Raw genomic sequence first — 26,181 nt, 5'->3', positions numbered from 1 at the left:
TAGTTAAGGAATAACTGAAGACGGTAAAGCTGTGAAAAGGGCAGGCAAAATAATGAAAATGTCCAGTTTAGAAAAGACTGCTTGGGCTACTAGACAGAAAACAGTGGAAGACGGCACAGCTTTGTGCAGCAAACGCTCCAGGGGAAACTGAAGGCCGAAGACGGGGAGGAGGCCGGTGAGCTATCTGAGAGTCGGTCAAGTCTGGAGGCGGGCGGCATGCTGGAAGGAGCTCGGGGGAGGAAGGACGAAGAGACGCTTTGTGGTGTACGAAGCTGGGCGGACGCCATCGCCGTTCACCAAGCTACAGCAGCTCAGAAGAAGATCGGGGGCCAAGTTCTCCCCGACGCAGGCTGAATTTAAGGAGCCCGTGTAAAGCGGGGATGGCAGAGAGAAGAGCGAATCTGTCTGTGTGATTCTCAGACGAGTGCCCGGCGCGGAAATGAGGATTTGGGCCTCAGCAGCAGGCAGACGACGATTCAAGTTACAAGCACGGATGTTCTCTTGGGAAGAGAGTGTAGTGTGAGAAAAAGGGCCCAAGAACAGGCAGAATACAAAGATTTAGTGGGCGGGGAGACATTCAGGAGGGTTCACTAAGGAGACCCTGGAGAAGTGGCCAAGGAGCTAGACGGAAAGAAAAACAGGCGTGCGTGGTCATAAACGGAACACAGCAATTCAGCAGGGAGAGGGTGTCAATAGCAGAGAAGTCACGCGAGGAACTGACTGAACAATACCCACCGGATTTTGCACAAGGTGTGGAAAACCTCGGGCATGTCACTAACTGTCCGCCTCAGCTTCCGTCTCTACCCAAAAACATTACACCGTCCACTGCACAGGCTGTCATGAGGATACGCGGTAACGTGTAAGAAGTACCAGCAGCATCAGACACACGCAGCACTAAAAACTGCTCTATTTTGATCGCCACGTAGGTCAGACAGGTCATGGCAACAAAGAGAACAGAGGTAGGAAGCACGGAACGATGGCCGTGAAGTGAGATGTGCGGTTGGACAAAGAGCAGGTGGCAGAAAAGAGCGACGGTCCTTTTCCTTTTCTTCCACCCTTCTGCGGATGTTTCCTTTCTCCCTCCTTCTAGATGCAGCTTAGAATGCAGCCATTCCCATGAGCCTGTCAAAGGCGCCCTGTTAAGTTTCTCCCAGAGTTTACACAAAGAACCGTGTTTTCACAGCCTTTTAAGACAATCATGAGTCTGTGAGACGGGATGCTATGTTCTTTAGAAGGGCAGCTTAAATTCATGAGCAGTCTCACAGAAATTAAACCCATCGATTAGTGATTTCAAAAATTCTCCTAACAGTTTTTGAAATGATAAGCCAGGTAATGTTTATCAAATGAACATTCTAACTACATGATTAAGGAGACCTTTGAACAACCAAATGGACTTTCAGGTTAGTTTCGACACTGACCAAATGAGAGTCACAGAGAAGTTTCCCAGATTGCACATGCTTTCTTATCAAGGACTGAGGCACTGCCTTTCGGGGGGCAGAGAAGACAGACTGAGAACACGGTCTCTGCCACTTGCATTTCTAATGTAAGAAACACTGAGTTTTACATAAAAGAGTTCCACTGATTTTTTTCCATATTATAACCATGCCCATCCTATTTCTTCCACGGCCTCTTTGCTGTGGAATTGACTTTGTAATTCTTTCAATGCAACTCTCAGTACATGAAGCCCATAGTATATGCCCTTCCCTACCTGCTTATTCTGTTACACCCATCAAATTCAAGGTTCCTAGAAAAGCCCCAATTACTGAGGATCTCGATTTTCTTATACACATTTACATAAACTTCCCTTTTCCATACAAGTCCACAGTCACTGGTGATACTGAGGCTCTCTGGTGGTAAAGAGGCGTCCTGCTTTCGAATCTCAACAATGAAGGACGTATTCCTTGCTCTAGTCTTCGTGTGAGTGTGTGGAGGGGAGACAGCAGGAGAAGGGATGTACATACTTGGGGTTCTCTCTCCTGAAGAAAGCAGACTTGAGAGGAGATTGGGGAAGGCTACGTTTCACAGAAGTGCTTTCTTTCTGAGCATTCGGAAGCAGGAAGACCAGCCTTTAACACCTGGAACCACTGGGGAGCAAGAGCGTCTCCACCATGTTCCATTGCTTCCCTGGGTCTTCCAGTCACTGGAGGCTCTCAATAACTGAAAGACGGAATTCAGCATTTCCGTTATCATCTAAAAGAAAGGGAAACGCAAGTGGTTTTCTTCCTTCTGTTCTTGCTAAGTGTCCATCAGAAAGCCTATTTAGTATGACTGTAGGAGCCAGAAAGAAGGCAAAATACCGATTTCGGAAATACTACATTTTCCCCTCTCGGTCCGTAACTTCTAACGTTCTTAAGTGCCACAAAGATTCTAGTAAATAGACCTCTGATTTCAAATCCCCTGTCTTTATATCACATACACATCTACAGCATGGAATGAGGGCAATCCATAGACAAGACGCTGGATCTTTCCCTCAGTTACCACATCTCACCCAACACGATACAGACTCTGGAATTACTAATGCTCCAGTAGTTTATTAATGATCCTTTATCCTTACCTGTTCCATTCACTCCAGCCTAACAGCCTATCAAATTCTCAGATGCTGCCTTCTCTATAATTAATATGGCTTCCTGATATTTGAAATTACTTCCCACTACTAAAGCTATCAAATTGCCTTTTCCCTTCCAATTCATCTCTTGTGAGAAAGGTTTCCTGACTAAATGAAAATGAATTCTATCCATCACAAACCTAATCAAAAAGCTACTATACCTAGGAAAATTAAAACAATGACCAAGACAAAACCGGTCGGATGCTTCCTAGTCTGTATACAGTACTTTTTAGAATAATTTACATAATCTGATTCTCGGCGCCCAGAGAGATTAAGTAACTTCCTTGAACCAAACACCTAATACGGGACAGAGCTGAGGCCACAGGGTAGCCACCAAGTCTGAAAACACAGATAATACTATTTCATAATGCAGTGTAATATTATATAATTAAGCCATGTATTGTGTGTTCACCTACATTTTCAGACTTGGTGGCCACCCTGTAAATCCAGATCTTCTAGCCCCAACCTATTTTCCTTGATTCTCCCACACGTTTTGCTCTGGAAGTACTAAAAAAGGGGGCAGTCAATGGAAAATACCACCTTCCATGGGGATGATATGTAAACATTTATAAACCAGCTTTCCTATTCTGTTTCCCAATTTAATTTCACAGCCTTGTGCCTGGAGATTAAAAGAGGCAACTAGTATTTTCTGAATGCCTACTACGTGAAGCCTCACTTCCTATGAGGCATGAAGTATTTTACCTACATTATCTCATCTAGTCCTGGTAGCAGCTCTACGAGGCGTCACCCTCTTTTTACAGATAAGGAAACTGAGGATTTCAACAAGACAAGTCACTAGCCCAACGTCATATAGTCAGGCACTGGAGGAGCAAGGATGAGTCTGGGTCTTCTGATTTCAACTGCAGTGTTCCTTCCACTAACCCAGTGAACATTCCTTACATGTTCCATAACATGCCACACACTGACCATGGAGAGACTGCTCCCTCAGTGCTTCTAAAAATCAATCATGAACAAATCTACAGGCTAACCTGGCAAGAAGAAAACGGTTACTCAACCTGAGTTAACTAAACACAACTTAAAACACCGGGAGGCACAGAGCGAGCAAGAGAGCAATGTTGGCAAGGTTTACTTTTGTTATGGAAAGGACAGAATGTTTTAATAATATAAATATAAAGCATCTATAAAAACTAGGAAAAATATAAAAACTATAAAATCTAGAACAAAAAATTTACTCCATTTTTATCTCAAATCCCTAAAATTCTTTCATATTCACACCACTGCCACTTTTAAAATATAACAGACACAAAGTTTCAGAAAGATCAATACTGGTTGCTCTACAGTCTTTTCTAATAGAGTGTTAGAATATGAAGTCTTTTCTAACATAATTATTTTCTACTATAACAGTTCCATATAACAATATTCTTTTCCTCAAGTAGTTCTTTACTACTAACAAAATCCCTCCCTTATCCATGTCAGATCAGTGTGAAGAATCACTTTTTGTTTAAGCTAAATGTTCCAAAACTTTACCTTTGGGAAATTGGTAATAAGACAGGTGTAAGATCAGAAGCTTACTTTATAAATGGCACTAGACAAAGGCATTCTTACTCCCTAATGAAATCTACAACTCAGAGTAAACTCAATGAACTCTGTCTTGAAGCATGATAATAACCTTGAATTACAGGTCAAAACACAGAGGTTCAGGGACACCTGGTTGGCTCAGTTGGAGAAGCATGCGGCTCTTGATCTCGGTGGTCATGAGTTCAAACCCCATGTGGGGTGTAGAGATCATGTAAACATACAGAACTTAAAAACAAAAAATATCAAGGTTTAGAATAACCTCTTGAGAATAACCATGTGACCTCAGCATGTCCCTTAACCTCCCTGAGGCTCAGGGTCCATCACATCTACTTTTCCTAAACTGGAGGGTTGCTGTGATCATTAAAGAGGTCTAGGGGCCCAGAGGGCTTCTCACCCTTCACCCTGGGCAAAGGAAACTGGTTTCAGACTTTTAGTCCAGGGGCCAGGGGACTGACCAGGGGACACTTCCAAATCTGGTTTAATCAAACTATCAATAGCCCTAGGCAAATATCAAATAATATGGGAAGCCACAAGAGAAGTAAATTCATTATCGTCCAGACTTAGGCTAAATCTTCCAGGACGTTAATTTTTTTTTTTTTTACATTTATTCATTTTTGATAGAGAGAGAAAGAGCACAAGTGGGGTAGGGGCAGAGAGAGAGGGAGACACAGAATCTGAAGAAGGCTCCAGGCTCCGAACAGTCAACACAAAGCCCGATGCGGGGCTTGAACTCACAAATCGCGAGATCGGGACCTGAGCCGAAGTCGAACGCGCCCCCAGGACATTTTAATCATAAAATGATACCCATACTACAATTGGGCTTTGTTACGGTTTTATAGACTTTGGATGACAATGAACTACTGATGATTAAATCCTTCTTAAAGATTTGTCTAGACTGGAACAGTAACTTGTATAGGAGATGGTGTTCCATGATTCAATTCAGAAATCCAAACACTGGGAATGATCTTCCTCTTCCCAGCTCTAAGAGCTAACAACAGAGACTCCCTTCCCATTCTTTTTGTCAGAATCAGGAAATCTCTGTCACTCTAGTCCTGTGGCCATTCAGACATGAAATGTCAGACGGGGACTGTCAGGATGTAGTTAACTATAGAATAATCACCTTTCATCTTTTGGGGGGAGGGGTCCACAACACATTACTGTTTATAATTTCATTTTATCTACCACTAGCCAGTGAGGTATGCAGGACAAATACTATTATCACTCTGATTTAGAAATGAGGAAGCTAAAGTATAGAATTAGCACGACTTTTCCAAGGTTACAGCGCGGCAGAGTATTAGAAGCCAGATCTTTATTTCCCAACCCAACACGCTTATCAATCAAACACCAACTGCTCAGGGAAGGGGGGAGAAGGAAGTAAAGGTGACTGTGACTTATTTAGACTAATTACTTAGACTAATTTTTCCTGGCTTTGTGAATTTTCATTAATTTCCTTCTCCATTGTTGCCTGATGAGTTAGTCACTGAAACTATCAGATCAGACATTATAAATTGTTTAAAATTATTTCCTCATTGTTATATATAGATACTCAACTTCAAGTGTTTCATAATAAAGTGACTCAGGGACTAAGCGAGCCCCATCTACATGAGTCACTTGTTGAACTGTTACAAGAGATTTATGCAAAACTCTTGGGAGGTGGGCGGGGAGGGGAGACAGAAATAAACATTTACCCAAAAAGATGACTAAATTAAGGACAAAAAGTGAAATGTAAAACTTCCACAGTTTAAACTGTGGGATGGGAAGATAATTGTGAGGAAATAAGTCACCCATCACCACTAATACCCAGTTCAGGTAGTTCAGAAGAGTTCGCCGATTTAAATCACCATGTAGTGGACATTTTTGTGGAAAGAGAAAGAAATTAAAAGTTAACAGGACAATGCTAAGACCATGCCTTTATACAGCACTTTGCCCTCGCCAGGGCTTTCATGTATGTTATATCTCAGTGTGTAATCAAAGAATTACTCTAAGATAGGAATGAACAGATACTATGGAGTTCATTTTGCAAACTTGTTGAAGGTCACGCAGCTCTTCAGTGGACAGGCGTCAAAGGAAACTCACTCATTAAATTCAATTAAATTAACACCGAACCGTTTACCACGGTTAATGGGATCATACACATTTTTATGCCACAAAGACAAAACACTTGAATTTCATATTCTGGTAGAGCAATTTCACCACTATTACAGAAAATGTGGTAGGACATATCCTAATTTCATCTGTATTATTTATAGGTGCTTTAAGTAATGTCTTAAGAACTTCTTCTAAGAAAACACTAAGCATGCAATGTTTCTGCTGGGGCTTTTTAAAACACGGTGTAACCACACTGCACAGCAAATTTAATTTCTGATTTTGCAAGAGGGACGCTGTAAGCACGCCTAGGGTTTAGTCCATTTAAAGTTCCTATTTTGTATTTCATGTGACATTTTTGGCTTCTGTTACAATGTTGGGGGCTAAAATAAACCTCAGGATGACAGAGTGTAGTGTGATGGGTGGAGAGGGTTTGCTCCTTGGTACCAGTAACATTCCAAGGACCACGAATAGCTGTGGCATTGAGAAGGCAGGCACTGAAGCGTGTGAGACCCTGGGTGTCAGCAGAGGGAAAGGTAAAAAGCAAGCCCAAGTCAAGGACGTGGAGATTAATCATGTGATGCAATCAGATTAAACTATTTCTGGTCACTGTGTCCAATTTTAAGTAACAGTGATTCGGTCTTCCTGCATTTCACTTTCTACTGGAAGATAACTAAATGATTATTTTAAGATGAAATACAGGATAGAAGAAATAATTAGAAACTGTTCATAACAACTGATTGCATTACTCTAGCCAATAAGAAATGAACACAAGGATTTTCACTATTTTAAAGAATGCTGTATTACGGGACATAAATTTTCCTTCAAAAAAAAAAAAAAGAGAGGGGAGAGGGTGACACCTGGGTGACTCAGTCAGTTAAGCCATCATCAACTCTTGATCTCAGCTCAGGTCATAACCTCACAGTTCATGGGACCCAGCCCCACGTCAGGCTCTGCACTGACCATGCAGAGCCTGCTTGGGATTCTCTCTCTCCCTCTCTCTCTGCCCCTCCCCCGCTTGCATGTATGCTCTCTCTCAAAAGAAATAAACTAAAAAAGAAAAAAAAAGGCAGAAAGAAATGAAATTCAAAAAGCTCCAGTGGTTGAAATATCAGGTTGGCCATGTCACAAAAGAAGGAAAGATAAAGTGATACTACTGCGAGAAGCTGGAGGCTTTCAGAGAGGAACAGAGTTAAAAAGACCGTTTACTCTCAATGACAGTTCACTGGGCACTGGCTCCACTTCTAAAAGAAAGCTTTTCCTTACCCATACAACTGCAAACTCACATAGAGCTTGAGAAAATGAAACCCATTTATATTCTCCCCACTTACACTCTTTCTATTCTCTCACTTGTCAACAATTCATGGGGATCACACATTTGAAATAAAGCTGACGACTTGCAGAGAATGCATCAGAGCAATAAATCCAATGCATTTTTCTCTCCCGGTATTTTTTCAAATGGGTGCTACGAATAAAGTAAACACAAATGACTTCAAGATGGAAATGTAGCTCGAGGACTTCCTCTGTGCACACAGGTATATAGTAATGCTATTTATCGAACTATCTTGCTTACATCTTTAAGTAATTTTTGGCTATCTAAGAAGACACCTCAAGTTGGTCCTGAATTACCAAAGTGTTTACTCAGTTGTCTGGTTCTTACCTCTAGTGTGACCCCCGCTTCAACCACCACTAACTAGGGTATAATCTCTTGTAGCTTGTTGCTACAGACGTTAAATAGACTTCGTGATCAGAGAACTTCGAACTCAACCGCCAATGCCAGGCTGCTTGCTGGCCTCCTCAAGGGCCCCGCCCCCTAATTCTGCCCACCCCTTCCTGGTCACACCACCATGGGGACTAACGTCCCTCCAACCCTAGGCTCTGTTCCCACCACCACCAGATGCCTTCTAAGGAGAGAGGCCCTGCCTTCAACCTCCGAAGGAACATCATCTCTGGCCCTTCCCCAGTGGTTTTCTACTGCCCCATCTCCTCTCTGAATTTTAACTCAAAATTCCCTTTCAGATGCTATTTAAATCTGATCACAGGAAATGACTTCTCCTTTACACAACGCTCTGGGCAAGGTTATAAATTAGTATGACAGAACTATTCCAGGTGCTTTCGTGCTATCATTTTCCATCGTTACTGGAACTCTAGGACTAATTAATACTAGCACCCCTACTTTAAGAAGGAACTGAGGCTTGGGGCTCAAATGTAGAAAAGCCAGGAGAAAGAAAAAAGAAAAAAAAAAAAGCAAAGGCTCTTTTCCCTTACTCTGAATTTCTGAAGTAGGTTGTGATGGTCTCTGCCACATGATTTCACTGTTAACATTATCTTTAGCAATTCTGTATATACAGGTCAAGAGGCTTTCGGATCTTCATTAGTCCAAGCATACTGGCAGGAACTGAACCACTGAATTATGAGACTGATAAACAACCGCTTTCGGCTCCATACTAAGAAAATGCTTTCATTTTGCAGTGAACTTTAACATTTGGTGACCCAGTCCCCATTCGACCTATTTCCCCACCTCTCTTCCACTGCTCCTGTCCGTTCACTGCCCATTAGCACAGGCCCCTGCCCGTGCCCTTTCCCAGCCCACCAGCACCACTGCCAGAGAATCGGGAAGGCCTAAATCTCAAGCTCTTTAATACTTACCAATTGTGCTGAAAAGTCTGATATGTGTGGAAGGAGCTAAACTATCTAAAATAAGGGTTTGACGCTACAGATGGGCTGTGCTCGATGTCAGAAACAAAACGGGAGGTGGCTATATCACAGAACATTCATGTCATTTAAATGACATGAGTAATTAGCTGCCAGGACTGCGTGGGGGCCACTGCGGCCCAGATGCTCAGCGTCTAACTGGAGTGGGGTGGTGAACCAGGTCTTTCAAAGTCCTGCTTGCTTTCCCTGCACACATCGCTGCTATGTTCCTTCTGCCTCCCCTGTACCCTCCTGTCTTCCTCTCCTTGAAAACATTTCCTTCCCTCTGCTCTCCTGAATCGATGCTCCACACAGGGGTCTTGTTTGCTTCACAGACCGATAGCCAAGCAATTGCTTCGTATATAAAAAATACTTTTCCTTCCTCCATTTCGCTGTTGGAATAATTTGCGTGGTCTTTTCAGAGGCCTGGCCCTTTCCTGATCTGACACACTAACACCTCCCAGGCCCGTTTCAGAATTTCAGATAGGGAGTTTGATGCACTCCCCGGTTCCCTGGATGCCACAGATTACCACAATCTGCTGGGCTGACCTCTTAGCCTCCTCTGTAATATAAGCAGGTGGACACTATAGAAACAGTTCCCAAAGTGGGTTCTGTAGATTATCAGTTCTTCCTCCAATGAGATTTTCTAGTTAAAGAAGTTTAAGAAATTACTAAATGTACTTCCTTTGGAGAATCACAATACATAAAAGCATATTAAAGGCTTTGGAGTCTTTAAGGAAATTCTTTTAATCAAGCATTCCCCAAACTTATTTGACCACGAAATCCTTTTTTCCTATTATACTTATTCACATCCTGATTAATTAGTATTATGGAGCAAACTTTAAAAAATGCTGCTTTAGAGGGGTGCCTGGGGGGCTCAGTCGGTCAAGCGTCTGACTTCGGCTCAGGTCATGAACTCACAGTTCGTGGGTTCGAGCACCGCCTTGGGCTCTGTGCTGACAGCTTAGAGCCTGGAGCCTCCTTCAAATTCTATGTCTCCCTCTCTGCTCTTCCCCTGCTCATGCTCTGTCTCTCTCTCCCTCAAAAATAAATAAAAACATTAAAAAAAATTTTTTTTAAATGCTGCACTGGAGACTTACATTAACGCCAAGTAGAGTGTAAACATTTGACAATTTTGAATAAAACCCAGCACTTAATACCTACAAAACACTCAGGTGGACTTCTATAAACCACCCATAAAAAGCATCTACAACACTTGGTGACCTAGAAGATTTAGATCTAGATTCTTTCCTACAGAAGCAACTCAATTAGTGAAATACTATAGCCAGATCTAACCACTCTCTCTGTGTATTAGACAAAATGCTACCAAACACCATCATAATTTGGAAATAACTGCAGAGGGAGTTCTAAAGCACTAGAACAGAAATTAATTACCAGTAATCAAAGAAACAGACATATTCTGGGCCAAGTAGCTACAGAGTGAATACCTAAAACCAACTTTTTTTTTCCTGCTTAACTCCCACACCTGGGCAATATTCCTATAGACAAAAGGCTCTATATGAAGCATTAGGAAACTTTTTACAAGAAAAATGGTAAAAGATCACACACCATTTTGTTGTGTCAAGTACAGCGGGCAGGGAATGGAAGACAGGGTCTTCTCCAGTACTTTCCCAAATGGTTCCAAGAGATTTTCACTAATTCCACGGTCATCTCTCACCTTCCTGCTATTGTGCTGACAACAGTAATTTCTCTCATGCTCAGGAATCTTCTGTCTTCAAATTTTGTAACCCCCAAACTAACTTCCCCTTCTTTTTTTGTCAATGACTCACAATGTGGAGTACATTTTTATGTTCGGTCGGTAGATGATCAGAGCTAATAAATTACATCCTCTGGCCCGAAACTTCCTTCAGGCGCTATGAAACATTCACTTTGCAAGTGGGGAATGCTTCCCAAATCTGGTGAAACTGAAACGGCAACCCTCAAGTTGTAAGATACCTCGTAAGATTTCACGTCAAAGTAGTGGATGTTAAGGTAACTTGAAAATAAGATTTACAAAAGGCAAAGCTTACAAACTGATGAAAGGTGAAGGGTGAGAAGGCATAGGGAAGTGATATGTCAAAAAACATTCTAAATCATGTAGTTGCATAATAACAAGGCTGAGGTAAGCTATACCTTTGACCCACCTTGTTCTTTTATTATATCTAAGATTGTGTTAGTTTCAACAGCTTACATGAGCTGTCTTTCTACCCTTTTGACTCTCACCATATTAGTTTAAAACATGTGGAAGCAGCACACTAAAAGAACAACATACAGGTAAAATCAGACAAAGAGTGAAAGTCTGTTAAAGTAACATTACACAATGAAGCATCATGACAAAAACATAAACACCAAAGTGTAATGTGCATGTCCGCTAAGCTTCTAGGACTGGATTACTCATTGAAAAGAACAATGGATGTGTATTTTAATCTGTGACTGCTAATAATGTGAGTAACTCATCTGAGCCTGTTAGGATGTTTATCATTCAGCTTCGTGATGCCCATCCTTTTTCTCCAGAAGAATTAAGGTTACAAAGTTGCAAGGATCACCCCCACGACAGTGGCTGGACTCTAGCATCTTACTTGAAAAAACACACACCTGAAAAATGGACCTGAAGATTTCTTGAACTAAACTGGTTCCCACCCTCTAGAATCTGAATCCCCAAGATGGGACTACAGGTTTAATTTAAAACAATCACATAAGCACTGAAATACACAGAAGAGAGATGTACAGTATTACCAGTGTTTGTTCAAAACCAATTCACCGTTTCTCTTTGGGAGGGATGACCCCTGCTCGACTAGTCAAATGGCCGGAGAAGCAGAAGAGTGGTAACAAAATTATTCTTAAATCAACTGCTGCCATGACTTGAATGACTACTCACAGTTCCTGGCTCATAGTAGGCACCCCTGTCTGTGGATGAATCAATCACTGGCCAGCCTTACGTATGTTACACCACTACTCTACATACTTTAAACTTTCTATATAAAGCAGTAGGCTTTCTCTGGCCTCATTTCTCAAATTGTCTGAAACTCTTGACATTGACACAGCCAGTAAAAAGATGCTTCCATTTCGTGTAGAAGTGGCAAAGACAGAGAAGCTATATATCACGATCCCCATGCTGAGGCTCGCTTGACCTTCATCTTACATTAAATACCACTTCCTGAGGAAGGAGTTCTCCAACCACTCAGCAGTATTATGCCCCCTGAGTTATGAACTCTCCTTGAACACTTTATTTTCCCTTTGTATACAGCACCAGTCACTAATAAGATTTGTATTGCTCTCTGTCAAACATGTGTCCCTCTCTCTAAACTTCAGACATCCTGAAGGTGGTGGGCATGTGGGCTTTGGTGACTGACCTACTTGTTGCACCTAGAACTGCCTGGCACATAGGTGCTTGGTAAGTATTTATTCAACGAATGTTTGAAAACAAGAAGCCCATTTCTGAGAACAATGAGAATAATATACTTCAATATACTCAAATAATAAGAGCTTAGAAATCAAGGGAAGAAACATGAGGTCATCAAAAGCATAATGTTCAGAACATCACTGTCCTCGACATGAAACCGAGGGAAGTTTTCCCCTGGCCGTCACAGTGGTAAAAGAAGTAACGGTGCCATGAGTGTCTATGTCCCGTTTTACAGGTTTCAAAGAGCTTTCATCACGTGTGTGGTTCATGACTGAAAGTCTCCCAAAAGTTCATGCACAACTTTCTGTGGTTTGACATGAATGTTTTAAAGAGCTATGACAGCTAGACGATACACCCATTTATCCCGAAAGTTTTAATGAATGACTTACAGACTGTGAAATTTTTTTTTTAGGGATCACTGCATAATATTCCCTCTATAAACCAGCTGGGACAAAGTCTTTTTTTTTTTTTTTTTTTTTTAAGTTTCAGAGCTCTGAAATAAATACTGATTCTAAATAACATCTTCAGGCATTGTAGATCATAGGAGCTCTATTTTCTCCAAGGACAAAGAAATGCAATCTGAGAGCTTCTGCTGTGTGCCAAAGGGACTTCCCAGAGACTGTTGGCAAATGGATCCACACCTGAAAGTTTCCAAAGTAAACTTTCTAACACCTTTTCAGAGGTGTATGACCTTCAGAATCCTGTGAAGGTGAGAGTAGGAGAGAGACATCTATTTAAACAATAAACTCTAACACTCTGTGATGATGTAAAGACATTTTTTTTAACGTCCTAGAACTGTATGAAAATTCACAAACAGAAAGACCAGCGGGTGGATCGCAATTCTGGCAAATGTAGCGATGGAAACACGACTTGCCTTTAAGATCTTGTTCCACCTTTTAAACGAACGTTTGGACATCTGAGTTTGCACAAACCCAGTATCTTACGTCTCCATCAAATTTTATGAATGTCAAAGGTTTGACACATAGTCTCTAATCTGATTCACACAATAATCTTATGAAATAGGCAGGCCAAGAATTGTATAGATGAAGAGCATGAGGTTCCTAAAGGTTAACTTTCTTGACTCAGGATCTAACTTAGCAAATGGAAGAACTATGGATGGAAGAGTCTCTGATCCCTAGACCACTGCTATTCCCAAAGAGCCACACCACTCTGGCCCCTCTCAAAGTGCTGCTCACTCTTTACTCCTTGCCAAAAAAAGCAGTAAGAGAGCAATGCCCATAACTTCAAGTATGTAAGGAGTACACAGCATATATATAAAGTGTAAAGTATTTCCCTCTAAATAATAATGGTCATATCCCCCGCTATGCCCCCACATGGTTTCAGGTCAGGGGAACCTCATAAATATGATTTGCGATTCTTGGTCTTGTATCACACTTACGTGGAGGGCACCACTTTGCACCAGAAAAAGACAAAAAACATGTTTTCTCCTCTTATGAAAGACCAGAATCACTAAATCCAAGTTGCTCCAAAATCTAGTGTAAGGTTAGGGCTGGAAAGTAGGGTAAAACTCAAAGTATAATCTTTCCTGTTTAGTAGGGTGGGGATAATAGGGTAGCGTCTCAAGAAAAAAGAAATGCTGTTAACTACTGAATGAATATTGGTGAAGGTTTCTTTTCTTTTTTTCGTTCTTCTTGTCTTTTTTTTTTTTTAATGAGTCACTTGGCTTTATGAAGGAGGAAGAGGTCAATTCTTTACATAAAACACCTTAAACATCTGTGAATCCTAGAGTTTAACAGAGAAAAAAATCACATTAAGTTCTTTAACTGCCAAAATCTATTTTCTTATCTATACTGTACCCTGTGCTATTACATTTGCACAACAGCCAAGTTAAAGATAGAAAGGCCGATCAAATAACCTCCACTGAATGTAAGGGTCAAAGCAGAATTGATCCATATAATAGGCCTAACCCTGATCTTGGTTGAAAATATATTTAGTCTATAAAGTCAGCCTTGTTCTTTTAAGTCAGTGTTCTCCAACCCTGAATACATATTAGAATGAGGTTTTTTAAAAATATACTGGTGCCCCAATCCTGCTCCAGAAATGAAATCAGAATCTCATTAGAATAGGAACGGGCTGGTTGAGGGTCAGCTAGAGTTGAAAACCTCTGGTCTAATAAGCGCTTTTTGTTATCCAGTTTCAAATGCCCCAACGTGATGTCACTTTCATATTTTCCTATGGAAGGAATACTCCCAGTCCCAGTACTCATAGCGACAATGGTAAGAAACATCATACTTTTACAAGCTGAATGAATTTACTACTTCTTGGATACAAAGCAGATATTCTTAAGTCACAAATACTACACTTAAATACTAACCATTAAAATTTTTTTTTAATTTTTTAAAAACTTCATAGAACTATGAACATATAACTATGCAATGCTCATTTAATTATAGCTTAAGTAATAAACTATTTTCAAAAACGTATCTTCCACTGAATAGTAGCCAGTCTTATAAAATATTTGATTTTTGGAATTTTCCCATAGATAGAAGTAAGAAAAGGCAAATAAAGAAACCAGAAGTACCAGATACCCTATCACACAGGTATCTGAAATCAGTTCAAAGGGGAGTTTCCACTGCTCAGAGGACAAAGGACTTCTCAGAAATATTACTGCAATCATATTGCTCATTTCTTACTCAACCCGGTACTGCTGAAACGGATGTTGCTATGTTCCCACCTTAACTGCCTTATGTGTTGTTCCTGTGACAGCTGGAGTCAACAAAGATAAGTTTGGCTCCTGGAAAAACCAAAATGTCAGCCTTCTTTATTTTTAAACTCACTCTAGAATTCTCCTGTATTATCTGATCCTATGAATTTGACAATAGCTGCATATTAGGTAAAGCTAGAGAAGGAGTAACTAAGCCTGGTCTAAACCGTGTGCGGAAGTAAACATAACAATAAAAACACATTCTATGCAGTTTTTAGATTTTATAAAAATCTACTCACGTTCAAAGTAGGCTTACACTAAAGATTTCAAGACCAAAAAAATACATAATATTCTAATGTTTTGAAAAAAATGTTTTAATGTTTAATTTTTTTTTTTTTGAGAGAGAGAGAGAGAGAGAGAGAGAGACAGACAGAACATGAGTGGGGAAAGGGTAGAAAGAGAGAGGGAGACACAGAATCTGAAGCAGGCTCAGGGTCTGAGCTGTCAGCACAGACCCCAACGTGGGGCTCGAACTCACAAACTGTGAGATCATGACCTGAGCAGACTGAGCCACCCAGGCGCCCAAGGCATAATATTCTAATTAAACCTAGGTGGCCTAGCTGGGAAAACACTTCCGATTCCTTTTCTATAAACTTCTTAATTAAAAAGAAATTAACAGCTGCTACAGTAACGCTAAGGACATATGAAAGGATGGAGGAAATTTTGATTTTGTGTTTCTGTTTTCAGGTCAGTGAATTGTAACCAAGTATTACCAGGTGAATAGTATAAACTTACATGATTTATCGCAGACTGAACAGCCTTTACGTAATGGCTTAGTTCCCGATCCATCATGGCCAATTCAACCATTGCCTTGTCCATACTGTATTCACTACTCACTTCAGCTGAAAGAAAAAGAAAGCAATTATTGTTTTCAATTTAAAATGTCATCTCTGAAAAAGTTGCTCCAATCTAATTATTATCAGTCAAGGATCTAAGCAATTTTGTAAAAGGTAGTACATGTTGTCTGAAGACCTCCTTAACATATGTCTGTTTCACTCAAAATTCTAAGAATATACTTGGTAGAAGAAGGCTCAAAAGTTGGAGTGGAAAAAAAAAAAGGAGACTCAGTCAGACCTAGGAGTTCCTAAGATTGTGCCACTTAGTTGTATGATCTTAAACCAACCACGACACTTCGCTCAGCCTCAGTTTCCTTTTTGGTTAAAGCAGCCCAGTCATGTATCTGCAAATGAACCTCATGGGATTATTAAAGATCAAATAAGAAAGATTTTCATTTCTAGTAGGTTAGGTTATGTGGACCAATTCTACTGAAAACCACGAAAACAATCAGATAAAACAGGAAGGAAGGAGGGTGGAAGGAAGGAAGGAAGGAAGGAAGGAAGGAAGGAAGGAAGGAATGGGAGGGAGGGAGAATTCTTAAAAACAAGAGTCACAAGATAGAAACAACCAGGCAAAATCTAAAGAAAACGGAAAAAGAAAAGCAGAGCACAGAACGCCAAGGTTGCATAGCCTGCCCCCAGGCAGATGGGTCTCTACTCCTCGGAATAGAGGAACCAGAGGTAATGCCACCCTGTTCTTCCGGGCTGTGGCAAGGTTGGCCTTAGCCACTGAGCAGGACAGAGGTAAGAGGTAAGAGCAGGACAGAGGTAAGAGGGAGAGACAACAAACCTGTTTCTTAAAAAGTGTGACCACAAGCCAGTTCTCCTGGTTCTGCAGCCTAGGCTGCCCTGGGGAACCTAAGCTCTGATCTTGGCGTGAGGTGGTCTCACCCCGAAAGCACACACAGGTACTCCCCTCTGGAGGAGACATTTTAATCCTAGGTCTCAAATAATCCCTGCAAGTAATTACGAAGGAGAATGAGCAGATCGCAGGGGGAAAAGGTACAACAACAAAAAACCTTACAAACACAAGAAAACAAGACACCAAGAGTAAGAATCAGCAGAAACAGATCCACAAATGTTTCAGAGACTGGAATATTCTACCAGTTACTGGAATTCTACTAGTCAGAATATGAAACAACTATGCTTACTCTGTTGATAAAATACCTGATGCAACAAGAGACTATGAAGAGTGACTGGAACACCGGAAAAGCGGGGTAATGTTCTTAAGTGCTTTTAAATGTATTTTCCCCCCAACCTCTAAACATACAATTTAATAGATCAGGAAAAGATCAAGAGCGTGAAATAATGCAAACGTTAACATTAAAAGAGCTGAACAAAAAGAAAGTAAAACTAACTTACGCAATCACATTTGGGAATGCACCTAGTCCATTCACATACCTTAGCTCACACAAATGTCAGTATTTCTTGTCTACTCTGAAGAACAATGTGACAGATCATCCCAAAGTCATGAAATAACGGAAAACGCACTTACATCTTGACTTTTGAAAGTGATTTTCCTAGACTTTAAAGTGGTGTTTTGATCTTACGGTAGTCAGTGACGAGCACATTTTAGAAAGAGTCTCCTGGATGAACCTGCTTCTGGTAGAATGCCTCCTAGCTTGTTAACACCCAGAATCCACACTGTATCTGTACACGTATCTCATTACAGGGGTTTTCGTTTGTTTTCGAGGAAGGGGAAGGGGCAATGTTTATGTAAGAAAAACCTGTATTTACATTCCCCAAATTAAATACATTTTTAACAAAATGGTGTATGAGAAAGGACTCAAGTCATATTCCAAATAAAACTGTTAGACTGTCACTCACAGGTCAGTGTTGTGAAATGGCCACATGTCAACAAGGGAGACAAGCTGTTGAGGTGTTGCTGATACCAACATGGATCTGGTGCTATGCAGACAACAACTGTTTGGTTTGTGACTTATATAAGGCAGGCATTTTACTGCGTCTGGCTAATCAGTGGAATTCAATACACTGTTAGCAATCTCCCTCTGGGATTAAATGACTTTATTTTAGAAAGCAAGTAAAAATGTGCCTTTGACGTTAAAAATGCTATGAAAGGGGCGCCTGGGTGGCGCAGTCGGTTAAGCGTCCGACTTCAGCCAGGTCACGATCTCGCGGTCCGTGAGTTCGAGCCCCGCGTCGGGCTCTGGGCTGATGGCTCGGAGCCTGGAGCCTGTTTCCGATTCTGTGTCTCCCTCTCTCTCTGCCCCTCCCCCGTTCATGCTCTGTCTCTCTCTGTCCCAAAAATAAATAAACGTTGAAAAAAAAATTAAAAAAAAATGCTATGAAAGAGTCTGCAAAATAAAATAAATGGGATCACAGTTTTCATTATCAAGGTCCCACAGATGCTAGTCAGACTTGAACCAGATGGCAATCTCAGATATAAGGCCAAGGAAACCTTCCCCACAAAGGAGAAAACGAGTGATAGCTGCTGGGTCGGGGTTGGACGGCATGAAGCCTGAGAGAAGAATCTTTGGAGGCCATCTGTGGCTTCCTGCAGCCTCACCTAAGGCTCCAGGGCTCAAAGAATGTTGGGACAAGCAGAAGAACCTAAGTGATGAATAGTGCAGCCTGAGGCAAGAGGGAAAACACCAGAAAAGATCAGGAAGCCAGTCCGAGAGGAACTGAGAATCACACTCCACCTGAAGGTGACGCCCAGTGCCCAGTCCGCTAACTTCGGGCTAAAGGCAGGGTCTGGGGCCGCTGTAGAGCCACAAAAAGGGCTGTAGACCAGAGACCTAAAACTAGAAGGAGGCCCCTTGGCAAAAGAAATCTGGAAGAAAGGCCAGGAGGACATCCCCGTCAAGTAGCAATTTAGGATTCTTTCGTGTTCTTCTTGTTAACCTTTATTTCCCAACTGCGATAATAATCTCTTTTAACACTGTGATATGTATTCACGTTTCAGAAACGGCACAGGGAACCTGTGTCCTGCCCTACGAAAGAATCAACGTGAGGAAAGAGCACAGTTTTGCATGAAAAAGGCAAACAGGCCAAAATAAATCCCCCAAAGGATTCAAGAGGAACTGGGAATGACCAAGGACACACGGGGCTGGCTGTTGTCTAAAGAGTGGGCGTGGGCTGGGGTGGGTATGTGGACACCCTGCTCTTTTACTACACAATATATCATCCCACTATCAAAATTTCCCCAGCCTACAGGAAAGTCCTGAAAATCTACACCAAACTAAATCCTACACATCCTTCAAGGGATGAACTCAAGCCCTACCTGCTTTTTTTTTTTAATTTTTAGCATTTATTCATTTTTGAAAGGCAGACAGAGAGAGAGACAGAGTGCGAATGGGAGAGGGGCAGAGAGAGAGGGAGACACTGAAACAGAAGCAGGCTCTGAGCTGTCAGCACAGAGCCCGACGTGGGGCTCAAACTCATGGACCGCGAGACCATGACCTGAGCTGAAGTTGGCCCCTTAACTGACTGAGCCACCCAGGAGACCCCCCCCCCTTTTTTTTAACGTTTGTTTATTTTTTGAGAGAGAGAGAGAGAGAGAGAGACAGAGAACTAGTGGGGGAGAGGCAGAGAGAGAGGGAGACACAGAATCCGAAGCAGGCTCCAGGCTCTGAGCTGTCAGCACAGAGCCCGACTTGGGGCTCGAACTCACAAGCTGTGAGATCATGACCTGAGTCGAAGTTGGGCGCTTAACTGACTGAGCCATCCAGGCACCCCTGCCCTAGCTGCTTCTAAACCATACCAGCCTAGGAGGATCTCCTCCTTCACTTAATTTCTCTTAACAACTATACTTGATACTTCGGTACTTTTAATCACAAACAATCTTGTTTTCTTACATGCATTTGTCTCTCCAAACACAGTTGAACTCATTTGACCGCAAGAACGATGCCTTAATGATCCTGGGATCCAATAAAGAATTATAGCGCCTCTTCCATCAATGTTCTCACATGCCGTTAATAAATTTGAAAATTAAAATTTCGCCAAACTGTGAATTGTCCTGCCTCAGATATTGTATTGAATTAAAATGTAAGGAAGAGGGACATCTGGGTGGCTCAGTCAGTTAAGTGTTGACTCTTGATTTCGGCTCAGGTCACCATCTCATGGTTTGTGAGACTGAGCCCTGCGTTGGCCTCTACGCCGACAGCTCGGAGCCTGCGTGGGGTTCTCTGTCTCCCTCTCTCTCTGCCCCTCCTCCCACACACACATTCTCTCTCTCAAAAGAAATATTCAAAAAATAAAATGTAAAGACGACACATGATATCAACTGCTTTGCCTATTACATTTTCATTGTGACTTCCATCGGAAAAAGACTGGCACCAACACGTGGAGGCAAGGTAGGCGGGCGAGGGGGGGAGAAGCACACAAATCATGTTAAAATGTACAGAATGACAATCTCGGAGAGGAAATTATTACTGTACCACAAAAGCCTGGCATTACAAGAGATCGGTGAGGATGATAAAGCATGGAAAGCAGTAACAAACGATGAAAAAAATACGTAATAATAATAGCTGTAGCTAACAATTAGTAAGCACTTTATTATGTGCCAAGACTATACTGAGCACACCATTTACAGTAAACCTCACAACAACTTTTTTATATGTACCTTACACATGAGAAAAGCGAAAAACTGAGCAGCGGAAGAAGCTTGCTCAGCACCATGAAGGTAGTGAGCGCACAGCTAGGCGGCCAACTCAGGCTTCCCGGTGGCGAAGTCTGTGCGCTTGCCCATCTGTGCTAACAGGTGCTTAAACAGGAGGAGAAGGAAGCACCTCCAAGTCCTCCTCCGTGACTATCCAGGGAACAAGCCGTCGGTGGGGACGAAGTCCTGGCCCCAAGCTTCATCTCAGCCCCTGATCCATTCTAAGTAAGGTCCTGGCTATGCCACTCAAATGCTGTCGGAGTTCCTTAACGTAGACGAAACCGATAACAGAAAGAAAATGATTGTTCCCTTTTAGAAGATTACTAAGTTTTCTTGTCGGTGAAGAGAGTGACCTTGCACATCAGCAAGGCCAGTTGGAGAGGCTGGGAGCGCAACCAAGTCACCCGCCAAATGCTAGGAGATAAGGAAATGGACTCCAGCTGCTAAGAAATCAAACCTGCATGAGGTCAAAAGCAGCAGCAGCAGCAGCAGCAGCAGCAGCAGCAGCAGCAGCAGCAAGAAACACGGAAGCAGCAGCCAGGCAAGCACAGCAGCGAAGCAATGCTCAAGGGGAAGGGAGGGAAAAGTCCTGGAGTCTTCGTGTTGCAGAGATACTTCTGAGCAGAGCCTGTGGCAAACCATTTCTATCACCTGCGCCTCTGACTGCCTTCCCCCACCAAACGGGGTCTGGGGGGTCTAGGAATATTTACATTTCTTCGATGTGCCATTCAGTAAGCATTTATTGATTATAATCAAGCCTTGCTTGTATTAATAAAATGAACATCCATAGGTGATACACTTGGACATTCATTTATAAGCCAATAAATACACAGGGAAGTCTCATGGAGAGAGCTTGGTGAGTCCACGGATCCCGTATAACAAACACATCTGGCACGCTAATTAGGGAACTGTTCCAAGAAGTTAGCACAATAACTAGCTGAAATATATCCCCCCACCCCACCCCGGCAAATCAAGTCCAGAGGGCACAGATAATCTTTGATTTACATGATAAAGTGATAACTGTTTCTGTAAGTATGCCAGTACTGGGGATGTCCTCCTACAAATCTGCGTGTCTACACCCCGAGATCCTGGTCAGCACCATCCCAAACACTGGAAGAACTTTTAAAATGTTATTTAGACCAGAGAGACCCACAGAATTAAACCCGTTTTAAAAAGATGGGTTTTCTTTGATTTTTCTTTTTCTGTTCAGTGGCAAACCTTAGAAAAATCAAATATGATAGTCACTGAAGGAGGGCTTCTTTTACACCGAAGCACTCTGATATTTTTATAGTACAAAAGTCTCTGAATGGATGCAGTTGGCCTGCATATGATTTTCCTAAAGTCAAACAAACCTATAATTATGCAATCTAAGCAGCCGCGCTATTCATTAGACACGTCATCTGTTACTCAATGTCAAAATGCACTAACAGCAATATTATAACTATTACTATTCCCTGTTTGAAGTGTCGAATAGGCATTAAAGTTACACGATCTGTAGAACACACTAAGCAGAAGTGGGTGATTTCGTGTTGCAATCGCTTCAACTTAAAACAAAATTCATGAGGCTTCAATGAGAGGAAGGTGATGGCAGGAACAAGTTATAAAAGCAGAACAGTAACAGTCAATGCCAGTTGCTTGACTGTGAAAGACCAGGGCAAAATGAGAAGAAATACATCTGAGAAAAGGAATGGAAGGGGAGGTGACAAACTAGCTATTTTTACAAACGTAGATTCATGTAAGACAAATGCCAAGTCCCCTATTTAGGACCAAAAGATGCAGGTAATAAGCCTGCAGCAATACAGGAATTGTTCCGTAGCACAGTGTGGACTCCTAAGAGTTTATTATCCAGGGTGAGTTCCAAGATTGGTGAGGGTCTGTTCACACCTTATTTGCTCAATATTAGGCAAATGGCTAGAAATGGGGAAGCAGAAGATTCTTTACCTTGGCTTCCCCAAGTCCAGTGGGCATGGACCTCAAGCTCTCATTCCAGACCGGTGACCATTTTGGCAAGAATGGAAGGTATCACCTCTGACCAACTATTCTAAATAAGGCCCCTCCCTAGCCACGCTGCCTGTAACTGCAGCCTAAGGCATGTATGTACTGAGAGAAATAAACTCTCTTCCCCTAGGCCCAAGCCCTGAGGTTTGGGCAACAGCTGAAACGGCTGAGCACACAGCACCTAGAGCCAAGTTCTCTTACCACCCTCCCGGTCCTCAGGAGAACTGCCTTCAGTGAAACAGACATGAAAAAGAGGACATTCTCCCTCCTCTTTCCCCTAGCATGTCCATACACATCTTTGTATTACCTCTCTACACTACCAGATGTCTCTTTGCTTTGCTCTGCTGTTCTCTATGATCTCAGCCACAGATCCCTTTCCAGAATCCTCCCTAATCTCCAGGATAGGACTAAATGCTTCATGTCTTACAGGTCCATAAAACTTCTCTACTTTTACAACTAGGACACATGTGAATGTGTGTGTGTTAGGGGGCACGCCCAAGACAAATTTCACCTACTTAACCTTTCCAACTTTTTGTTCCTGATTCAAATGTATAGTTTTGCCCCTGGCCAAGTTGTTTCCTGAAATTTTGTCCTAAATAAATAAAAATTGCAGAATCGGGTGTTCTTTCCCCCCTACAAAGTCATGCGCAAGCATTTCTGAACAGGAACAATACCAATTACATAGAGTTGATTAAATTCAACTCCATGCACTTTATCAATAAAATGCCAGACTAAGACAAAGCAGCCATTTAGTGTTCTTATGGGGTTGCTGACTCCAATTCAACATGAATCACACACTCAGAAGGATCTGATAAATATTCAATGCCATCGAGTACATATGTCCATTTTGGCAAGGAGCAGGAAAGAAAATGGGGCAGGGGAATTGCCTGATTGTCCTTTAAGTTTCCTAGAACAGATGGACCAAGGAATAGAAAGAGTTTACTTTCTGAAACAGAGATATATCTTCCTAATCTCTTCAGTGATTCGTCTATATTTTATAAACAAGAAATTTCTTCTTTCTGGGTGAACTCAAATAAATGAGGATATAAACCATACCTTTCCCTCTCTACACACACACACATACACACACACACACACACACACACATACACACACACACCCCTTCCTCCCTTAAAATATAGCTCCAACCATATCTAGCAACATATATCTACATACACACCTACCTCTATGAGTGGGTGTGTGTGTGTGTTTTTCCTGGCAGCCTAGTATTAAGCAATCATTATATATTCATCAGGAGTCAAATTTAATGACTTACTCACTGCTTGAGCAATATTTAATAGAAACTTGTTACTTCTCACTACACTGTACTTTAGCCATAATTATTCCTCCCCACAGATATTAGTGTGGAGGAAAAGTTAAAACCGAATCCACATTCTGTAACTGCCTCCCACCAGAAGTAATGGTGGAGAATGTAACAGTGTATGGCATGAAGTGGTCTGCCAACTAGAAACACAGTGAATACGGGGGAAATCTTTAAGAAACATTGACCTTCATAATCCTCTTTACTTATCTATACAATTTTCTTGTCAATAATACAGAAGAGGGATTAATAATACAGTGACAATATTGAGTTACAATAATACGGTAAACTCAAAAAGCCAGCTCTGGAGTCAGCTTACATTCAAATCTAGGCTATATTACTTGCCAGCTATGTGGTCTTTGGTTAGTCACTAGATCAGTTTCCTCTTCTGTATAATGGGTACAATAACCATACCTAACTCATAAAGTTGATATGAAGACTAAATAGCTATGTGGTCTTTGGTTAGTCACTAGATCAGTTTCCTCTTCTGTATAATGGGTACAATAACCATATCTAACTCATAAAGCTGATATGAAGACTAAAGGAGAAAACAGACAAAACGATCAGCACGGGGCCTGGCTCACAGTAAGCGCAAACAAAATATCTGCCGTTAAAATTACTGCAGAATGGGAACTACTCTGCAAATGTAATCAGTCTAAATGCTGAAAGCATTCTACCCTTAGAACCGTAAGTTATCAAGTGAAGGTCACCTCCTTAAACTCTCTTGGCTGTTTTTACCAACTTGACACCAAAGCACTAAGCTGAACCCACAAAACTATGATGCTCAATGAGAGAAGCTCTGTAAACCTCCCCATGCCAACTAATGTCCAGAAACTCATTTGCCTAATAATATATGCTTCAGTACTTACTATATGCCAGGTGAGGGGGCGGGGTGGTTTCAAGCAAGGAGCACCAAACCCTGCCCACAGAAGGTAGGAAAAGGTTCAACAGGTGAGGGGATAAATGTGTCATATCTTGAGAGGCGAGTTAAGTGTGCACCAGAGGTTCACAGACTGAAGCAGCGCCTAAACACGCCTCTCACCCCTTTCCACAGAGGCTGACTTCAAGTTTAAATTCTCAGACAAGAAGAGGAGCATGACAGAGATTAAAAGAAGGAACAAATAAATCTTCGCTGAGCACCGACAATGTGCCAGGCCCTTTGAACATACTACTCGTTCTATCCTTTGTTGCAACAATGAATTAGGTGTCATTAAATGCAATTTGATAAGGAAACTGATACCCCTAGAGGTTAACTCATTTGCCCTGGGTCACACAGTTAACAAATGGCGGAGTTAGGAACTGACCTCAGGTCCAAGTTAAAGTTAGCACAGAAGGCACACGCGACAAGGGTCTGAACTACCACACAGAAATAAATAATACGCTCATGCAAAAGCCATGGAGTAATAAATAATTGGTTCTCTAGCTAAAGGAATTCTCCTAAACATTACTTTCGTGTGTGTGTGTGTGTGTGTGTGTGTGTGTGTGTGTGTGTGAGAGAGAGAGAGAGAGAGAGAGAGAGAGAGAGAGAGAAAGTGAAATTAACTTAAATAGTCCTACCTCAGAGGAATGGAGATCATGCTTCATTATATAGACAGGTATTTCCTTAGAACACATAGTTAATATTAAACCACCATGGTAAAGGTATAACTCAAAATATGGCTTCAAATAAATTCTATGAAGGATTAAGTTCACAAAATCATAGAAATTGGTCTCTGGATACAATCTGGTCTCTACCAGTCATCAAAAGCACTATGAATGTCAGGTGATGACTATCTACCATTTAAAAACATGCCCACTGGCCTTTTTTGGCTACCTATTACAAGGCCCTTGAGTCTTCAAGGTCAAATCTGTCTTTTCTATGACTTAAACCCTTTTTCTATACCCTTCTTGCCCATTTATTCCTATCTAATCTTCTCACAGACTGGAAAGAAATAATTCAAGGCAGCAAGCAATAGTTACAGCAGCATTTCCAACCAACATAATTTCAATGACTGCCATCTCTCCCTGGTCTTCAAGTCCTCGGCTGTGTCCAAATTCTAGCTAAAATGTGACGATCCCAGGAGGCTTAAGGAACAGATCCTGGCTTTAACCTGGTTCAATACCAAAGTGATGGCATGAACTCGTGGCAGCAAAGACAAAAGGAAGTGGGCTTAAACCTCATGTGACTACTGAGGAAATTAAATGACAACATAGATAAAGCACCCAACAGGCTGTCTTAAACACTGTAGACTCTTAATAAATGCAGTCTACTTTGCTGTTAACTGAGTGTACTTTGCAATATGCCCCAATACAAATCTTCTATTTCACTTAAGCAAGTACCGATTGCTATTTTTTTTATTTTATTTTTTTGGCAA

The 26,181-nt window shown here is 41.6% G+C and overlaps 1 protein-coding gene across 2 annotated transcripts in view; it reads right to left on the bottom strand.

The window, feature by feature from the left end:
* NSMCE2 (NSE2 (MMS21) homolog, SMC5-SMC6 complex SUMO ligase) overlaps positions 1 to 26,181 on the bottom strand; it is a 215,416-nt gene that overhangs the window by 161,725 nt on the left and 27,510 nt on the right. Inside the window, exons 1-2 of one of the 2 annotated variants that reach the window (XM_047074180.1) lie at positions 19,706 to 19,777; positions 15,787 to 15,893 (exon numbers count right to left, since the gene is read on the bottom strand). In XM_047074180.1, the coding sequence (XP_046930136.1) occupies positions 15,787 to 15,893; positions 19,706 to 19,739 (141 nt within the window). In that variant the 5' untranslated portion in view covers positions 19,740 to 19,777. Of the gene's footprint in view, positions 1 to 15,786; positions 15,894 to 19,705; positions 19,778 to 26,181 lie in introns of those variants that run through there. The other variant, XM_047074179.1, reaches the window with a different exon arrangement.

Source organism: Lynx rufus, unplaced genomic scaffold (genome assembly GCF_022079265.1).
Source record: "Lynx rufus isolate CCGP_SWC_20201006 ecotype Redwood Valley unplaced genomic scaffold, mLynRuf1.p SCAF_12, whole genome shotgun sequence".
NCBI classification, from domain to species: domain Eukaryota; kingdom Metazoa; phylum Chordata; class Mammalia; order Carnivora; family Felidae; genus Lynx; species Lynx rufus.
The sequence above is the reverse complement of the archived record's forward strand: the minus strand, read 5'-3'. Positions and strand labels throughout refer to the sequence as shown.